The 21,291-nt window shown below is 44.0% G+C and overlaps 1 protein-coding gene across 1 annotated transcript in view; it reads left to right on the top strand.

Moving 5' to 3' along the window:
• Positions 1 to 21,291, top strand: part of GALNT9 (polypeptide N-acetylgalactosaminyltransferase 9) — a 326,026-nt gene that overhangs the window by 98,910 nt on the left and 205,825 nt on the right. Inside the window, exon 4 of the mRNA XM_066601931.1 lies at positions 1,526 to 1,700. Coding sequence (XP_066458028.1) covers positions 1,526 to 1,700 — 175 coding nt within the window. The remainder of the gene's footprint in view (positions 1 to 1,525; positions 1,701 to 21,291) is intronic.

The raw sequence follows: 21,291 nt of genomic DNA, 5'->3' as shown, positions 1-21,291 counted from the left end.
CAGCCATTTGTCAGTGATGCCCTGAGCTGAAACCACAGTGAGCAGAAGCTTCCCATCTGAAAGAGATTGTTTCTGATAAGATGAAATAACTACTGCCTATATATTTCTACTAAACTATTTTAATCAATATTGAAATGATTTTTTTCTGTGAAGAAGTTCAACTGTTACCATACTATACCTGTAAAGGTCCATTTACACAGGACAAGTGTCGGGCAAACGATGTCCGACACTCGTCCCTGTGTCTCCATGCTCCATTGCTCCTGCACAGGAACTAGCAGAGCTGGTTGGGTCACGAAGTGGCCAGCAGGGGAGCAGGGCAGTGCAGGAGATTTCTCTCCTCCCACTCCCCCACCCGCTTTTTTTGTGGGACGTCCCATATTTTCTATCGGTACCATACTGGAGTACATATGACTTTTTGACCGCTTTTTAGAACATATTTTTACTTGGGGATGGGGTGACCAAAAATGCACAATTCTGACAATGTTCACTATGCGGGGTAAATAATTCATACTTTAATAGATTGGACTTTTACAGATACAGCGATACTAACTATGTTTGAGTTTTTTATTTAGATTTTTTTATTATAAATATGTTAAAAAGTTGTTTTTTTTAACTTCTATTACCTTTTATTTTTTTAATAGATAAACTGATTTTAAATTTTCTTTTTCATGGTTTGCTCACTCCTGCAGTTATGATGTATACCATAGGCAATTTATCAAGTTACTGCAAAGGCTTCACTTGAGAGGCAATCTGCAATAACAGCCCTGGGGGCTTTCAGAAGACCCCAACTGCTATGGCAACCTTAACAGCACCCCACAATCTCATTGAGGGAACCATTCAGGGCTCCCAAACTCTAATCAAGGATTTAAATGCCACTGTCAGAATTGAGTGTGGCATTTAAAGGCTTAGCAACTGCAATCAATGGCAGTACTGATCAGTGATGTTTCTGGCAAGTGTCAGCTTTAAGAAACCCCCAGCATCCGCATCGTATCGAGCAGGATCGACCACCACTGATCCCTTCTATACAAACCACAAACCTCTGTGACATAAATGTACACCCTGAAGTGTTAAAGGGTTAAAAACTGAACAATAAATTAATTGATATACTTGTGGTGTATACACCAGTTGCATACTTTCTTCGTTAAAATTTGCATCTATCAAACATATATACAAATGTAGTAATGCACCACTATATAGTCCATTATCAGTAGTGCCCGTATATCCAAAAGCACTTGCATTTCTGAGCTTGAAGCGAGTTTACAATGCACCTGGGATGAAATGAATCTGGTTGAATGGGTGCTGTTACACTACATACCCTACATGTAAGAGCATGTAGTCAAGTATCCGGGGCCAAAGTTTAAGAATAAGACCCATAACTCAATCCAAATCACCAAGACTTTGCTGAGCTCTAAGTAAACCAGGTAAAATTAGCCAAATAAACATATTAACCAAGTCTTACATTATAGTATCTTCGCTGTGTGATACGCAATAACATTTATGCAATAAAACCCTTTCTGTGTTTCAGTCGAATTGAAATTTAATCTGGATCAATATGTGAATAAGAGATACCCTGGTCTTGTGAAAATAGTTCGTAATACCAGACGGGAAGGACTAATTCGAGCTAGGATACAAGGATGGAAGGCAGCCAATGCACCAATAGTTGGATTTTTTGACGCTCATGTGGAATTCAACACTGGATGGTAAGGACTCAGTATGCTATTAGTATTCATGTTGTAAACCTACCACATTAGCTGTGAATGTGGACTGACTGAGTAATGTTTAAAACAATTGATAAGTGAATGAGCTAACGATGATTTTTATGCCTGCATAAAATGAACAACAAGGGAAAAGCAAACGATTACCATTCGGTCGTTGGCTGCGTTTAGACTGAACGATTATTCTTCACTTTTGCTTGTTTGAATGATTTTTTGAATTCTACTCATTCCATCTAAAAGCCTTTCAGGGTCTTCATAGAGACGTCTGCAAATAATTTAGATCTTATTAGATACCTTTTGCTATTTGGATGGTAGATGTGTGCGCTATTGATTTTTATAATACTTAGATCATCGTGGATACCTTCTGTTATCTGGACAGTGCTCCGGCACTATTGCCCATTGATTTTTGTTAATGTGCAGAATGAGATGCTGCCATCCAAAGCATCCAAGACTGGGACCCACCCATTTGCCTTGTTAAAAAAGTGGTCAGGAATGATTGACATTGGGTAGTAAGTAGAGATGAGCGAACGTGTTCGTCCGAGCTTGATATTCGTGCGAATATTAGGGTGTTTGGGATGTTCGTTATTCGTAACGAACACCATGCGGTGTTCGGGTTACTTTCACTTCCTTCCCTGAGACGTTAGCGCGCTTTTCTGGCCAATTGAAAGACAGGGAAGGCATTACAACTTCCCCCTGCGTCGTTCAAGCCCTATACCACCCCCCTGCAGTGAGTGGCTGGGAAGACCAGGTGTCACCCGAGTATAAAAGTCGGCCCCTCCCGCGGCTCGCCTCAGATGCCATGTGAGTTAGATGAGGGACAGTGCTGTTTGTACCGGAGCTGCTGTAGGGAAAGAATTGGTAGTTAGTGTAGGCTTCAAGACCCCCCAAAGGTCCTTATTAGGGCCACTGATAGCTGTGTGTTGGCTGCTGTTAGCAGTGGCAATTATTTTTTTTCTCAAAATTGGCTCTGCAGAGCGTTGCACCCGGCATTAGGGACAGAAGTGCTGCATAGGCAGGGAGAGTGTTAGGAGTGAGTGTAGCCTTCAAGAACCTCAACGGTCCTTTCTAGGGCCATATTTAACCGTGTGCAGTACTGTCCAGGCTGCTGTTAGCTGTGCTGCATTTTTTTTTTCTTCTCAAAATCGCCTCTGCAGAGCATTGCACCCTCCATTGATACTGCAGGGAAAGAATTGTGTAGGCAGGGCCACAACACAGTTATTATTCATTGAATATACGCAGTGCTGCCTTTTGGTGGAAAAAAACTGAAAATAATTCTATTTGTCCTGCCTCTGTCCGTCCTAAGGGCGGTGGACACGTGTCGGCTGCGTGTGCAACGTTTAAAAATCAGACGCACCCAGCTACGTTTTACTCCTGGCTTCGCCATTTGCTTTCCTTAATTGGGAAAAAAAATACCTGCTCTGCCAGAGTTAATAACTCTGCTACCCTCACGTTCTGTGACACATTAGCAGGGACACAGCACAGTTATTAAACTTCTCATGTTCATTGAATATACGCAGTGCTGCCTTTTGGTGGAAAAAAAACTGAAAATAATTCTATTTGTCCTGCCTCTGTCCGTCCTAAGGGCGGTGGACACGTGTCGGCTGCGTGTGCAACGTTTAAAAATCAGACGCACCCAGCTACGTTTTACTCCTGGCTTCGCCATTTGCTTTCCTTAATTGGGAAAAAAAATACCTGCTCTGCCAGAGTTAATAACTCTGCTACCCTCACGTTCTGTGACACATTAGCAGGGACACAGCACAGTTATTAAACTTCTCATGTTCATTGAATATACGCAGTGCTGCCTTTTGGTGGAAAAAAACTGAAAATAATTCTATTTGTCCTGCCTCTGTCCGTCCTAAGGGCGGTGGACACGTGTCGGCTGCGTGTGCAACGTTTAAAAATCAGACGCACCCAGCTACATTTTACTCCTGGCTTCGCCATTTGCTTTCCTTAATTGGGAAAAAAAATACCTGCTCTGCCAGAGTTAATAACTCTGCTACCCTCACGTTCTGTGACACATTAGCAGGGACACAGCACAGTTATTAAACTTCTCATGTTCATTGAATATACGCAGTGCTGCCTTTTGGTGGAAAAAAACTGAAAATAATTCTATTTGTCCTGCCTCTGTCCGTCCTAAGGGCGGTAGACACGTGTTGGCTGCGTGTGCAACGTTTAAAAATCAGACGCACCCAGCTACGTTTTACTCCTGGCTTCGCCATTTGCTTTCCTTAATTGGGAAAAAAAATACCTGCTCTGCCAGAGTTAATAACTCTGCTACCCTCACATTCTGTGACACATTAGCAGGGACACAGCACAGTTATTAAACTTAGATTATTCATTCACTAGAGGCAGTGGGACGCGGAGGGCCAAGTCAGGGTGTGGGCACAGGCCGAGCTCCTGATCCAGGTGTGTCGCAGCCGACTGCTGCGCGATTAGGAGAGAGGCACGTTTCTGGCGTCCCCACATTCATCGCCCCAATTAATGGGTCCACGCGGGAGACGGTTATTAGAAAATGAGCAGTGTGAGCAGGTCCTGTCCTGGATGGCAGAAAGTGCTTCGAGCAACCTATCGTCAACACGCAGTTCTGCGCCGTCCACTGCTGCCAATCCGAATCCTCTGTCTGCTGCTCCTCCTTCCTCCCAGCCTCCTCACTCCACTACAATGACACCTGCTCAGGAGCGGGAACACTCCCAGGAACTGTTCTCGGGCCCCTGCTTAGATTGGGCAGCAGCGGTTCCTCTCCCACCAGAGGAGTTTATCGTCACTGATGCCCAACCATTCGAAAGTTCCTGGGGTCCGGGGGAAGAGGCTGGGGACTTACGCCAACTGTCTCAACAACTTTCTGTGGGTGAGGAGGACGATGACGATCAGACACAGTTGTCTTGCAGTGAGGTAGTAGTAAGGGCAGTAAGTCCGAGGGAGCAGCGCACAGAGGATTCGGAGGAAGAGCAGCAGGATGATGAGGTGACTGACCCCACCTGGTGTGCAACGCTTACTCAGGAGGACAGGTCTTCAGAGGGGGAGTCAAGGGCATCAGCAGGGCAGGTTGCAAGAGGCAGAGCGGTGGCCAGGGGTAGAGGCAGGGCCAGACCGAATAATCCACCAACTGTTTCCCAAAGCGCCCCCTCGCGCCATGCCACCCTGCAGAGGCCGAGGTGCTCTAAGGTCTGGCAGTTTTTCACAGAGACGCCTGACGACCGACGAACAGTGGTGTGCAACCTTTGTCGCGCAAAGCTCAGCCGGGGAGCCAACACCAACAGCCTCACCACCACCACCATGCGCAGACATATGATGGCCAAGCACCCCACAAGGTGGGACGAAGGCCGTTCAGCGCCTCCGGTTTGCACCCCTGCCTCTCCCCCTGTGCCCCAACCTGCCACTGAGATGCAACCCCCCTCTCAGGAAACAGGCACTACCGCCTCATGGCCTGCACCCACACCCTCATCTCCGCTGTCCTCGGCCCCATCCAGCAGTGTAGTTCAGCGCACCGTCCAGCCGTCGCTTGCGCAACTGTTGGAGCGCAAGCGCAAGTACGCCGCCACGCACCCGCACGCTCAAACGTTAACCGTCCGCATAGCAAAATTCATCAGCCTGGAGATGCTGCCGTATAGGGTTGTGGAAACGGAGTCCTTCAAAAGTATCATGGAGGCGGCGGCCCCACGCTACTCAGTTCCCAGTCGCCACTACTTTTCCCGATGTGCCGTCCCAGCCCTGCACGACCACGTCTCCCGCAACATTGTACGCGCCCTCACCAACGCGGTTACTGCCACGGTCCACTTAACAACGGACACGTGGACAAGCACAGGCGGGCAGGGCCACTACATCTCCCTGACGGCACATTGGGTGAATTTAGTGGAGGCTGGGACAGAGTCAGAGCCTGGGACCGCTCACGTCCTACCCACCCCCAGAATTGCGGGCCCCAGCTGGGTGGTGGTATCTGCGGAGGTGTATGCTTCCTCCACTAAAGCACCCTCCTCCTCCTCCTCTGTCTCGCAATCAAGATGTGTTAGCAGCAGCATGTCGCCAGCAGTCGGTGTCGCGCGGTGTGGCAGCACAGCGGTGGGCAAGCGTCTGCAGGCCGTGCTGAAACTACTCAGCTTAGGCGATAAGAGGCACACGGCCCACGAACTGCTGCAGGGTCTGACACAGCAGACCGACCGCTGGCTTGCGCCGCTGAGCCTCCAACCGGGCATGGTCGTGTGTGACAACGGCCGTAATCTGGTGGCGGCTCTGCAGCTCGGCAGCCTCACGCACGTGCCATGCCTGGCCCACGTCTTTAATTTGGTGGTTCAGCGCTTTCTGAAAAGCTACCCACGCTTGTCAGACCTGCTCGTAAAGGTGCGCCGGCTCTGCGCACATTTTCGCAAGTCCCACACGGACGCTGCCACCCTGCGCACCCTGCAACATCACTTTAAGCTGCCAGTGCACCGACTGCTGTGCGACGTGCCCACACGGTGGAACTCTACGCTCCACATGTTGGCCAGGCTCTATGAACAACGTAGAGCTATAGTCGAATACCAACTCCAACATGGGCGGCGCAGTGGGAGTCAGCCTCCTCAATTCCTTTCAGAAGAGTGGGCCTGGTTGGCAGACATCTGCCATGTCCTTGGTAATTTTGAGGAGTCTACCCAGGTGGTGAGCGGCGATGCTACAATCATTAGCGTCACCATTCCTCTGCTATGTATGTTGAGAAATTCCCTGCAAACGATAAAGGCAGCTGCTTTGCGCTCGGAAACGGGGGCGGGGGAAGACAGCATGCCGCTGGATAGTCAGGGCACCCTCCTGTCTATTTCTCAGCGCGTACAGGAGGAGGAGGAGGAGCATGAGGAGGATGAGGAGGAGGGGGAAGAGACAGCTTGGCCCGCTGCTGACGGTACACCGGCTGATTGCCTGTCATCCTTTCAGCGTGTATGACCTGAGGAGGAGGAGGAGGAGGAGGATCCTGAAAGTGATCTTCCTAGTGAAGACAGCCATGTGTTGCGTACTGGTACCCTGGCACACATGGCTGACTTCATGTTAGGATGCCTTTCTCGTGACCCTCGCGTTGCACGCATTCTGGCCACAACGGATTACTGGGTGTACACACTGCTCAACCCACGCTATAAGGAGAACCTGCCCACTCTCATTCCCGAAGAGGAAAGGGGTTCGAGAGTGTTGCTATACCACAGGACCCTTGCGGACATGCTGATGGTAAAATTCCCAGCCGACAGCGCTAGTGGCAGAAGGCGCAGTACCGAGGGCAAGGTAGCAGGGGAGGTGCGGAGATCGAGCAGCATGTACATCCCAGGCAGTGCAACAGTCTTTAAGGGCCTGGCCAGCTTTATGGCTCCCCACCAAGACTGTGTCACCGCTCCCCAGTCAAGGCTGAGTCGGCGGGAGCACTGTAAAAGGATGGTGAGGGAATACGTAGCCAATCGCACGACCATCCTCGGTGACGCCTCTGCCCCCTACAACTACTGGGTGTCGAAGCTGGACACGTGGCCTGAACTAGCGCTGTATGCCCTGGAGGTGCTTGCTTGTCCTGCGGCTAGCGTCTTGTCGGAGAGGGTGTTTAGTGCGGCTGGGGGAATCATCACAGATAAGCGTAGCCGCTTGTCAACCGACAGTGCCGACAGGCTAACACTCATCAAGATGAACAAAGGCTGGATTTCCCCAGACTTCTGTTCTCCACCAGCGGACAGCAGCGATACGTAAGCAATACGTAGGCTGCACCTGCGGATGGAAGCTACGTTCTCTCTCACCATCCAAAACGGGGACATTTCTGCTTCATCAATCTGTGTCTAATATTCCTCCTCCTCCTCCTGCTCCTCCTCCTGAAACCTCACGTAATCACGCTGAACGGGCAATTTTTCTTAGGGCCACAAGGCTCACTCAAATAATTTTTCTGAACAATTTTTATAAGTTTCAATGCGCTTAAAAGCGTTGGAACTTTAACTTGAACCAATTTTTCGTTACACTGGGCTGCCTCCAGGCCTAGTTACCACTTAAGCCACATTAACCAAAGCGATTCACCTGCCATCTTGGTTGGGCATGGCCAATTTTTACTGAGGTACATTAGTACTGTTGGTACACCAATTTTTTGGGGCCCTCACCTACAGTGTAATCATAGCAATTTGTATGTTCTTCGCCTGCACTCATTGTACAGAAAAGTGTGTGGGGTTGGCCTACACTTTAGCTACATAAATGTAACTTGGGCCTTGGCTATACTAAGGCTACTGAAATGGAACTAAGACTGCGCTCCCACTATACTGCTGCTTCAGAATTGTTACTGGGGCCTGTCTTGAGTGCTACTATTGCTGACATGGAACGAAGACTGCGCTCCCGCTATACTGCTGCTTCGGAATTGTTACTGGGGCCTGTCTTGAGTGCTACTATTGCTGACATGGAACGAAGACTGCGCTCCCGCTATACTGCTGCTTCGGAATTGTTACTGGGGCCTGTCTTGAGTGCTACTATTGCTGACATGGAACGAAGACTGCGCTCCTCCTATAATGCTGCTAGTGATATGTTAGTGGGGCCTGTCCTAATGCTACGGCTGAAATGTTACGAATTCTGGGCTCTGCCTATACCGCTGCTAATGGTATGTCTCTGGGGTGTGGAAACAGAGGCTTCCCAAAGACATGATGGCGGCGAGGCCATTTCCCACCAACGCGGTTACTGTTAAGGTGCATATAACCACGGACACGTGGAGAGGACACGTAGTGCCTCAAAAACATCCCCCTCCTCCTTCAACAGGGAAAACATTCTTGGCAAATGCCTTTGCATTGGTTCGTCTGGTGGCAGTCCAAGAATTTCACCTTTACCGACACAACAAGAGAGCCCCCACACCATCCCCCCGCCACGGCCCACTTAATCCTGGCCGCATTCCGAAAACCAACAAAATACAACCGTGCTACTAGGTCCGCAGTCACCACCACATTACCACCAACGCGGTTACTGTTAAGGTACATATTACCAGTCTGACTGGGGCATGCAGACACCTTGACAGAATGAATAGTGTGTGGCACATAGGTTCCCCATTGCTATGCCCACGTGTGCAGCTCCTGATGGCGGTGGCACAGGATTCTATTTCTCATTGCTTCTGTACAGCATTGTGGGCTATCGCCCCGCCCCTTTTAAAGAGGGTCGCTGCCTAGCCGTGCCAACCCTCTGCAGTGTGTGCCTGCGGTTCCTCCTCATGGCAGACGCACTTCTAAATAGATATGAGTGTGGCGTGGCATGAGGGCAGCTGAAGGCTGCGCAGGGACACTTTGGTGTGCGCTGTGGGGGGGAGGGGGGGCGGTTGGGCAGCATGTAACCCAGGAGAAGTGGCAGCGGAGTGTCATCCGGGCAGTGATTGTGCTTTGTTGTAGCTAGTGTGGTGCTTAGCAAAGGTATGCCATGCTAATGAGGGCTTTTCAGAAGTAAAAGTTGTTGGGAGAGGGGGGGGCCCACTCTTGCCGGGATTGTGGCTTAATAGTGGGACCTGTGAACTTGAGATGCAGCCCAACATGTAGCCCCTCGCCTGCCCTATCCGTTTCTGTGTCATTCCCATCACTTTCTTGAATTGCCCAGATTTTCACACATGAAAACCTTAGCGAGCATCGGCGAAATACAAAAATGCTCTGGTCGCCCATTGACTTCAATGGGGTTCGTTATTCGAAACGAACCCTCGAACATCGCGGGAAGTTCGTTTCGAATAACGAACACCCGAACATTTTGGTGTTCGCTCATCTCTAGTAGTAAGTGATGCCAGGCAGCTCTGTCCCACACCTATTTTTTAAAAACATGGCAGCAGTGATGTGCAATGTGACACGAATGCCAGTGAGTATCTGCATAAATGCCCGGCACCCATAGTTTATGCCACAACCTCCATCATCTCGGGCTCTAATACAACGTCTGTTTGTGCTTTTTTGCCGGGTGCAGAGACAATAAATTGCAGTGAGTTTAATCAGTGAGCATTTCGGTAGTTGTTATTAACTTTTTAATGCTGGGTTTTCTTTGGTCCCTGTTGACAAATGCCATGATCAGCCCTTTGAAACAAGGATTAAATGCATTGGAATACTTGGAACACTTTGGAGATTGCGTAGGGAAACCTATTGTAAGAGGCAGGCTCCATACAGGGTTGCCATCTTCAGAGCGGTTATCCTGCAGCAGGCTTTAAGGTGGTGATAGTTGTGTACATAGAGTGATATAGGGCCAAGCATATATCAGTCCCTGAGGACTGATTTGGAATCATTCTTCATATTATTGAAGCCAGAATTTTGATACCTCATTGGTTGCTGATATTATTATTGTTTGGATGAGTAGGTCTTCAGGTGGTGTGCACCTCCTGTGTGTAGCTGATTATATGGACTTCTTTGTGCTCTAATTTTACGTCTCGCGTTGATCCACCCTAAGGCCAATTTCAAACGTCTAGATATTCAATCCGTGTTTTGTCTGTATTTTACAAACCATAACATGGAGCTAATGTAAATCTATGTATCCATTTATATAGGCAGATTTTTGAATGGTTACATTTTAAAAGCGCAGAATGTGCATCTTTCGTCCGTCTTTGATGAAAAAGACACCCAATAAAGTCTATGGAAAGTGATTAAAATATGGATGCATCAGAATTTTATCATTATTTGATCTTCATTTGCCTCCATGTTTACATTCATGATATTATTTTCTATTGGGCAAAAAACTGATCCATATTTGCCAGGCAGAAAATATAATCAATGAAAGCAAATACAGATCAAAGACAGATCCACTAGTGATTTCATCTTAAGAAGTGATGATACCCCTCTCAACTCACATCATAGGTCTCTCACTAGCCAAACCAGAATCCTACTGCACACTGATGAGGGGCAAACACCCCGAAACAGCTGTCTGTGTATGAATTCTGGCTTGGTTTTCAATTCCCAGTCATTGTTGCATAGACCTGTATAAAGGGTCAGAAATTGATTTGCAGAAATGCTGCCATCCAATAAGTGGCGCTGCAAAGGTATTGTTCCATCTTCCTTATTTGCAATTTCATCTGTAACACGTCTGTATTAGGGATCTCTTTTATGGACATGTTACAATACGTTTCTGTGAAACTGGCCTAGTACCGAGAGCTGCACTTTACCTGGTTCTCATGAGCACCTGAGTGCAAATGGATTGGAACAGGTGAGTTATTTCCTATGATGTATATAAAAATCTAATAAAACATTTAGCATAAATGAAGTTAAAGTGCAGTTACGAATGCAATACCAAGCTTATTTCCTATTATCTCACTACTTTATGAGTGAAAAACATTCACTTTATGCTTTATTGTTATATGAGTAAACCAATTTTCAGCTGCTAAGTGGATTTTGAAGGTTTTATGGGGCATTTACCTTTCTGTATCATTTGTTGGTGCTTTAAATTAAAGTGTTTGTTTTCAGAACACCATAATGCAGCATATTTTGTTCATATATACAATTGCTATTTCAAAACAGCTGCAAATAGAATTCTTCAGCTATTATTTAATATATGTCAAATAACAAAATGCTAGTCATGTTTACCAAAATGCAATTCCTGATCTTGGAGCTAATGGCTACATAGGTGTCTGTATGTTTACATATCTCTTATATCCTTTTCAACCTTTGGTATCACAGGGGTTAAATGCCATGTCTTTAAAGGTACCTTTAGGGCTCATTCACACAGGTGCTGCGGGCATGCATTAGAGGTGCGCACAGAAAGTGCTTCTATAGGAAGAAATAGTTTCCTATAGAAGCATTCACACAAAGGATTTTTAGACACGTAAAATCCGTTTCCTTTACTCCTCGCGGGGACTAACAGGAGTTTACAGTGGGACATTTAAAATGTGTTTCTGGGCTGCAAGGTTTAAATGTCCCACTGTACGCAGCAGTGACTTCCTCCAACCCCACTGCTGGGCAATTCCCCAGCAGCAGGGAGCAGTAGGGGACTACTCCCCCTCTCCCCCAGCATGGGAATCCCAAGGGATTTCCCCATAGCAGGGCGAGAGATGGTTGTGGGGTTACAGAGCTCCCCTGAGGATTTCCCTGTGAGCAGCGGTGGAGCTAGAGGGATCTGCCCTCTAGCCCCGCCCCTCTCAAGTTGCAATGGGGAAAATCACAGGGAGGAGACATCTAGCTCTGCCGCCTCTCTCTAGCTCCAACCCCTCCCTTTTTGCTATGGGGATATCCCTCAGGGATCTCCTGTAGCTCTGTCCCCTCTCTCTCTGCACTATGGGGATATCCCTTGGGGATCCTCATAGCAGAGAGAGAGAAAGCGGGGCTATGGGTTAATCCCCAATAGCACAGAGAGAGACCGGGGCTATTAGGCATTAACTCATAGCAGGAAGAGACAGAACGGGGCTGTGGGTTAATCTCCCATAGGGCCCGCTTTCTCTCTCCCAGCTATGGGGAAATCCTGAAGCCCTGCAGGGCTGCTTCTCTTTCTCCTCCTGAGCAGCTGCACTTTTTTTTAAGTGCAACTGCTCCAGTTACTGCACGACTTTCATGCGCATGAAGCTTGGGTCTTCTGCACATGAAACATTGTCCATTCATGCAATTCTTAGTGCAGTGTAGGCACGCTTTCTTTGCACACCTATAATGCACTAAAACAGCACTCCTGTGAATCAGGGCAATTATCGCCAGAATTCTCACCAGAAACAACAAATTCTTGTGTGGGGTGTGACCTAGATGTGAGGAGCAGAGACACACCAGGAGAGCTTCCACTTCTTATGCAAGCTTCCTAGCTTGTTTTTTACCTGGGACAGTATTCCCTGGGCCTTTGATTGTGCTACACCATGGTTCCTGTTGAGTAGTGGAGAAGTGAAGGAGCAGTGATAGCAGAGGCTAGTCTGTTGTGAGGCCTGTCTGTCATTTAAGTGAGTTGCGATAATGAAGAGAAAAGAAGCTGACAGTGCAGTGTGCTTCATGATAGCCCTTGGGCATTTGTGAACACCACTGTAAATAGTTTGCACCATGAAGCTGCATGTGCAATATTGGATGCAATATTGAATATTGTGCAGGTTATTGCATGGAATGCACAGAATATTTTGACCATTCTAATCGCTTTACTGAGAAATGCCACTGTGTTGTGAACAAGTAGGTGGAATTACGTGCAAAACCTAAATAATGAATATCACTTACCATGCCTCAATAGGTTAATATAATTTTGTGGACTCTGCGGGGTATGGGGGGCAAAAATAAAAATTATGTAGTGTTTTTATCTATTCAAAAATTTCAACTAGCTATTGTTTTACGATTAGAAACACATTTAACAGTCAATACTGTACACTTACTGCGTAAGCACAATCTTTTTATTCTGTGTACTCAAGTTATTCGCTTGTAGTAGTGATTCATAAAAATATCTCCTAATTATGAATCACCTTTTACAGATTCTATGGGGAGATTTGTTTGTCTTAAATGTATTATTGTGCAAAATAAATATTTTTTGGTGGCAATATGTATTAAGAAGATGATGGGATTTGTGGCTATTTTCCCTGCTACTCCTACATTAATTGTGGGTGATTTTAATTATTGTCTGGATCCCTGTTTGGATAGCTTTAATAAAGGCCCTATAGTGGCTTCTCCTTCTTCAACTACTTTTGCACACTTATTAATGCTACTAGGTTTATGTTTGTGGAGGTTAAGTAATCTAGAATAGATCTCCCGATAGGTACTGCATCTATGCTTCCTTCTGTCTGATCACTCTCTATTCTATTTGTTGTTGAATTTGAATGGTGGGGGATTTGGTTTTGATAGAGTGTGGAGGTTAAATCCCTTTTGGTTGAACCTGCTTGATGGTAATACTAGAATGGAGGAGGCTCTATTGAACATTTTCAGATTAATACTGGCCCGTCCTCACTGTCTGTAGTGTGGGATGCTATGAAGGCATTTTTACATGGTCATTATATTCAGAAAATTAGCCAACATACGTCTAAATCTTGGGATGTCATTAGGGCTCTTATAGACATATATATATATATATATATAAATACATACTTCTCACCACATATATTCTCTCACTATCAGGCAGTAGTTAATTGGAAAGAGGCACAATCTCAATCGATGGATAATCTGGGAGGTGTTGCAAAAAATAAGCATGTTTTTATGAAGCGGAAAATCTATCAGGAAGGTGAAGCAGAGGATCATTTTTTTGGCCTCTGTAATTTAAAGCACAGGAATCATGATATTATGTGGCAGCATTGAGAATGTCTGATAATTCTTTGGTTATAAAGGAGGAAGAAATTTTGAAGACATTTTTTCTCTATTTTAAAAACTTGTATGCTTCTAAATTAAGTGTGTATTGTGAAGACGTTTATGAATATTTGGCTTAGTGCAATTGCCAACTTTGATGAAAAGAAAGTGATATTAGAGGCTCCTTTGACACTGAATGAGCTAAGGGATGCAGGAGCAACACTTTCTAATGCTGGATCGTCTTCCAAATAAATTTTTTAAGCCCTACGCTTTTAAGATATATGCTTCTTTCATTTATTGATGGTGTTTAATGAATTATTACATATAGGCATACTTCCACCATCAATGAGAGATGCTATGATTGTCTTAATCCATAAATTGGGAAAGCATTTGTCTCTTCCTGATTCCTATTGTCTAATATCTCTGTTGACCACTAGTGTTAAAATCATAGCGATGGTACTTGCGAATAGATTACTTTAGTAATGACTCTTTTAATACATGAGAATCAGTCAAGCTTCATGCCAAACAAATCAACTGCTATTCATTTAAGGAGGCTACACCTGAATCTTCAGGTGGATCATCGAGTTTGTGGGAACAGGGCTATTTGTTCACTCAACACTGCCAAAGTTTTCACAGCATCAAGTGGAATTATTTGTAGGCTGCTCTTCATAGGATGAGTTTTGGTGAAACATAGGTGGCATGTGTCAAACTGCTCTATTTAATTCCAGGGGCAAGAATGAGGCTAAATGGTTGTATTTCTGGATGGATAAGGTTAGAGAGGGGAACTAGGCAAGGGTGTCCCCTGTTTCTTCTACTCTTTGGGTTAGCAATTGGGCCCCTGGCTGGTTTGATAAAGTAATCACCTGATATAGTTGGATTGCAGTATGGAGAAATTTAGGAATGTATCTCACTTTATGCAGATGAACTGCTGTTGTATACAATTGTAGAAGTAGATCAATGAGACCTATTATGTCCATTTATGATATATTTGGTAAGATGTTGGGTCTCACTATTAACTGGGGGAAATCTGTGGTTCTTCCTTTAGATTCCTTGCCAGTGGACTATTCTTTAGAACATAGGGCAGTTACAAATAGTAAAGGAATTCAGATATTTGGGAGTTGTGGTATCTTCTAAGCCTCAAGACTATATTCCTGCCAATCTTCTCCCATTGTTAAGAAAGTTTAAGGAAAAGGTCAAGGTCTCCCATTGTCAATAACTGGCAGAGGGAATCTTATAAAAATGGTTTTGATGCCACAACTTCTTTATATACTTTAAAACTCTCCAGGTTGAGATTCCATCACAATTTTTTCTTAGACTCCATACAATATTTAGGAGATTATGAAATCAAAAATCTACTAGAATTTAATTAGAGACCCTTCAAAGCAATAAACAGTTGGCAATTACAAATGCTTGAATATATTTGTTTGCATTTCAGCTGCAACAGCTAAATGGATGGAGAGAAAGAAATGGGGTGGGACTGAATGGTAGATTGGTTTTTAAAATGACAGGTTGCAGCCCTCCTATAACAGAATGTGAGAGAGGGATGAAAAGAGGAAAGAAAGGACTATATGCTACAATTATGTTAACAATAAAACTATGGAATATATATAAGCAGATTTTGCAATTAGATAGATTTACTGTATACACTCAGCTTGAGAGGAACCCTAAATTGCCACAGTTTTTTAAGTTGGAGAGATTTTCAGCATGGGAGAAGAGAGGGGTAATCTTTTTGGGACAAGTACAGTATGAGCACCTTTTTTTAAAGTTTTAAACAGTTTAGAGGGCTATGCTCCACATAGTTATTTTTTCAAGTTCCTTCAGTCACAACATGTGTTTGCTGCTTAGGCCCGTTCAGTATCTGTGCTTACTGTTTAACACCCCTTGGTGAATTTCCTTGGGTGTTCTGTAGCTATGAAGGCTGTAATATCATATATATATATATATATGTATATATATATATATATATATACATATATATATACATATATAGACACATGATTTCTTACTATTTACAGCAATTCCCAATAAAGGTAGAAGAAAAATGGGGAAAAGATTTAGGCCATATTAGCAAAGATAAATTGGTCATAGTGTCGTTCATGATTCCAGTGCTATCTCTATCTGAAAGTCAATAAATATTGCAATTGTATTTAGTGCAGAGAGTCTAACTTGGGTATTAGACTGTCCGAAATCTTACATGGAGGGTGCAGATTTAATGCATATAGTCTTGAATTATGTAAAATGATGTGAATTGGAATGAGGCATTAGAGATCATTTAAAAAATGTCTTATCGATTTTGGTCTTAATCCCGCAATTTGAATATTTGTTATTGTTAATGGGCTTATATTGTTATGATTAATTGTATTGTTTGTGTGGGGTAATGATATGTTCTCTGTATATTATATTATATACATAGTATATATATATTATATTATATACATAGTATATAATATATTAGTATATTACAGTATATTGGTGGAGATTATGAGATATGAGAAACCTAGAACATAGGTAACATTGGCCTGGTGTTGACCCCCTAACATCAATTTAGAGACTCTAAACTTTTACATTCCTTGTCACTGGACTAATTATTTACTGTTATGCTTATTCCTCCCTGGTATTTATCTAAGTGCTATTATTGACATGTTTGTGTCCTCTTATCCTGTCTCTGGTATTTATCTAGTGCAAATTAAGTACACTCTGGCTGTGCCCTCTCATATGATCATATGTATATATTAAATACATCTATAGATTTGTTCCATTATGCCTGGAAAGAACCATGAGTAAGTTCAAAAGCTCGCTATAACATCATGTATTTTTGTTAGCCATTAAAAGGTATCATATCTACAAGATTACTTGGTTTCTCTTACTGAGAAAAATCTCACTTTTTATATGATACTTATGCATGTAAAAATGTCTTAAAATTAAGGGATAATTGTATCCAACAATATAATTTTAATAAAAATGATGTGATTAAAAAAATAAACAGCACATTCGGTCGATCATTGTCCCGTGTACATATGGCGGCTAAGAGGCCACTGAGCGAGAAATTGCTCACCTGTTGGATTGTGTTAACAGGAGCCGGTCCCTGTTTGAGTGACTCCTGTTTACTGTGAACGGAGGTGGTCAGGCAAAACAGTCTGCCATTCACCTGAATGACTATCACTCATTCAAGTGAATGGATGCAGGAGTGATAGTCGGACGGTCGTTCATGAGATGGCTGTTGGGCGCTTATGACATTGTTGAAAGTCGCAAGTAAAGCCACTACAAATTATTTTTAGGTGTTACTCGGCTACCGGTGGGGTGAAGGGAAGGAAATTATGCTGCACAAAACAGGGACAGTTCAGGATGCACAATATTTTTTGGCCTTCTGTGCTCACATTTCTTGCCTCCTATGGATTGCTGCCTAGTTAGTTGGCGGGGTTATTTTGTGAATATAAAATAAAAATAAACCCAAACAGGGAAACAGCAAAAAGATAAAGTGTGTGTTGCGGCCTCAGACATTTTTTGAAGTTCAAAGTCTGGACACAATGAACTATTTGCAGGTTTCACCTGTCATTTATTGCAAACTACAAAATTAGCTGAAAAGTTACAAGAAATTATACTAACACATAAACCAAAAAAAGAACTAAATAAAAAATTTAAAAAAAGAAAGCATGAAGAAAGCAAGGGGACATGTCGGTAATTATGTAGTAGGTTTGTACTGCTACCATCAGCTAACACTACACGCAGCAGCAACATTAGGCTCACAGCTAGGTCTGCTCACAGGACTTGTGCAGCCTGAACATACTTTGAAACCGGAGATGATGACAGAACAGCGGTCATCTGTAAGATCTGCGGTAGGCATTTAGAACGCAGCAAAGAACTCCAACACAGCATGTGTGAATAACCCTGCCTGATCCCCAATACAAAGCCAAAATGCCAAATCTCATTCTGCAGTAGGACAGACTGTTAAGCAGCTTGAGCAGCTGAGCCACAGGGATGCATCCACAATTGATCGCAGCTCTGTGGCTTATGGCACACAAGCAGGAAACCGCTACAGTAGCACCACCACTAGTGGAAGGGGAAGTCTAGCTGACATAGTTTTGGACCATAAAGGATAAGTGCTGCCTGTGGCTCCTACTCTGTACTGTTGCTGCCGACTGCAATGGGCTGAAAATATTGCGGTCAGCAGCAACCGTACAGAGTAGGAGTCATAGGCAGCACTTATCCTTTATGGTCTAAAACTATGTCAGCTCCCACGTGGATGTACTCAGACATGGTGTCAGCCCCTTAAACTTCTCGGTATCTAAGCTGGATGAGTGGCCAGAGCTTGCTAACCTGAAGAGGTGCTTGCCTGCTCCAACTACCAGTGGGCTATCAAAAAGGGTGTTCAGCCCAGATGGGGGTGTGATAACTGACAGATGCATCCGCCTGTCAATAGACAATGTGGATCAGCTGATGTTTATATTCCACTAATTAGCTAGCATGTTGGACATTTTTAATCACAAATGAGGGAGCATACATTTGTATCAAAGGCCACACTGTGCCCTCAAGGTACTGCTGCTGCTGGTGGTGCTGCTCTCCGTCTCCTGCTTCCACCATGTTTCTTCCTCCTACTTCCCCTCAAATGAAAAGGATGTGAGAATGGAAAAACTGAACTATAGCTCTCATGTTTCCATTGTGCCCTCAAGATACAGTTGCTGGTGGTCATGGTAGTGCTGCTGCTGTCCTTCTGCTTCCACCATGTTTTCTCCTTCTTCTCATTCCCCCAAAATAAAAAACTTTGAAAGTACAAGAAACAGCTGTAGCTTTACAGCTTTTATTTGAAATGGTCTGTACTTTTTCTTTTCCACTGGTAGAAATTGCTTTTAAAACAAACACACCTGCTGTTTTGCTTGGCATAATTTTTTTCTAGCTCTACAGTTGTTCCTTGGAGAAGGCCCATGCTTAAGTGTTCTGTTCCACTGGTAGAATTTTTGTCCTTTGCCAAATTTATGACATTGCTTTTAAAACAAACACCACACCTGCTGTCTTCCTTGGTATAATTTTTGATCTAGGAGACCCTGTGTGCACCTTCTTTTGTTTTCAGTGACACTCCTGTGCTACGAGTGACCCCCCACTCCCCACTATACACTATTTTTACCAATTTTTGAAAAGAGAATGGTGTTCCCCAGATGTGTGGCTGTATCCCCATGCAACTTGGGGTGGGGGGGCTTTGGCTGTATAAAGGACCTTTCGGAGGACAAATTAGTGAACCTGATTTTTACTCCCATAGACTTTCATGAGATTCCAAAATGGCCTCCTATTTATTTTAGTGAAATTGGCTCGTTCTCAACACAGATCGATTAATCACTAATCTTTGGCCCCTTACTTTTTTAGTACCTTCCCTGTGTTTTTCATACCTTTACATAATCTCCCAATCCATAGTGCCCCAGATAGTAATAATACCACCAATAGTGCCCCAACAATAATAGTATCTCCCCTTTCGTGGCTCTATAGACCCCACACAGTAAGTGCTGCTTTTAGTGCCTCTCACACTGTAAAAAGTGCCACCTTGTCCTCTTGCTTAGTAATAATGCCTTATGCCCTCATTCATTAATAATGTAATAATAGTTACATAAGCCCCTGCTCAGTATTTATGCCCCTCTTATTCCTGCTCAGTATTTATACTCTCCCTTGTCCATGCCCATTATTTTTACTTGCCACCACCGCTCAATATTTATATTCCCCGTTGCCCCTTCTTAGCATTTATATCCACCTTTGCCCCTGCTCAGTATTAATATCTCCCCTGTACCAGATCAGTATTTTGGGCATAATGCTGTAAAATAAAAAAGGACAGTATACTCACCTCTGCCCCCTGTAGGTGTGCTGTCCTCACTGCTCTGCATATGACCACTGCTGCCATTCCCTGGGGATAAACACAGAAAAATGGCCACATACTATTATATAACATAAGAGGTGCAGATAATGCACCATATCCCTCAGCATGCAGACAGCCAAACTGCTATCAGGAGGAGCACAGGTGCAAGTTATTGATGACAGCCACTCACACATCCTCCCTATATGGAGGGGGGGAGGCTGGCCAGCACCATATTTACAAGTAAAAAATGTGTGAAAAAAATATGTAGAAGCAGATTGTCAGGCCACACAGTACGTGAAATGCACCATGCGGAGTTCAAAACCTATTAATGATGCCATAATTCAAACCAGCTGGCTGCACTGCATATAAGTGGCCCACACTAGCACTGGCACCCCTGGCTCCTCCAGCATTCAAATGCGATGTATTTGTCGATATTTGTTGATATTTTTACCAAAATATATAAGCTCACAAGCCCCGTCAAGGCTCCTCGTTCACTTTTGAGTCCCTACAATAATCTAAGTTAGAGATACAGAAACAAAAAAAGAGGACATAAGCAGACAAAAAACACATAAAAAAATCCCTGGAGATCAGCTGCACTGGTCACACGCTGTCATGTGGTTGGCGCTGGGAAGTGAGTCGAGAACAGAGCAGTGGGGGTCAGAGGTGAGTATACTGTCCTTTTTTATTTTACAGCATTACGGCAAAAACACAGAGACACAGGGTCCAAAGCAGCTACTATGGCCACTACAGCCATAGTAATGACCCTGGGTACTTGCTCTTTTTTATTTTATGCTTAATGTGCACTGCAGTGTATAATCATAACCTTAGGGGTACTTTGATGTAATTTCCTTTAGGAGAGCATAGTTGGCATAAAGGGAACCTGCCACCTCCCTAAAGCATGATTAACTAACTTAGACTTGTATAGGACAGCGCGCACATGAGACTCTGAAAATAGTCACATTTTTGCCCTGGGCGCAGACTTCAGCTATGAGCACCATGGAAACTAGGAAGCAGGCGGTATAAAAAATATATCATCGAGCTCTCTATCACCTTACCTAACAGTGCCATAATTTAGTTTATGTTGCTTTATGCAGGTGACAGTTTCCCTTTAAGAACAATGAGAAACACTGCTATATATACTGCAGTTGGTTTCCATTTCACCCCCTATATGCAGTATGTATATCATCCATGGTAAAGATTGTATTTGTAGTAAATCCCCCTCAGAGACCTGATTTTAGCATAGCATACATAAGGGGTTATGCAATATGTTTCACTGTTATCTGTTCTATTAAGAGTATAGAACTTTTCAGCTTTACAAATATCTGTATGACTACCCATGTGAGTAACATTTGAATATAAAAAAAATGACAAATACTAAAACTTATGAAAAATTGAATGAAGTTAAATATAAACTTGGAACAGTGGTAAAAACTTTCAATGCAGATAAAATAATGGATTATTCCAAAGTTCTAATGCAAGGTGTAAAAACTAATTGAGAGGAACTTTGGGTAGCTGGTAGGGTCCCTGATGGTCTCCACATATGTCTTTCCATCTGTTTGCCTTGAGGTGAAGCATAACTGTTTTG

Source organism: Eleutherodactylus coqui, chromosome 5 (assembly GCF_035609145.1).
Source record: "Eleutherodactylus coqui strain aEleCoq1 chromosome 5, aEleCoq1.hap1, whole genome shotgun sequence".
Lineage (NCBI taxonomy): Eukaryota > Metazoa > Chordata > Amphibia > Anura > Eleutherodactylidae > Eleutherodactylus > Eleutherodactylus coqui.
The sequence above is the reverse complement of the archived record's forward strand: the minus strand, read 5'-3'. Positions and strand labels throughout refer to the sequence as shown.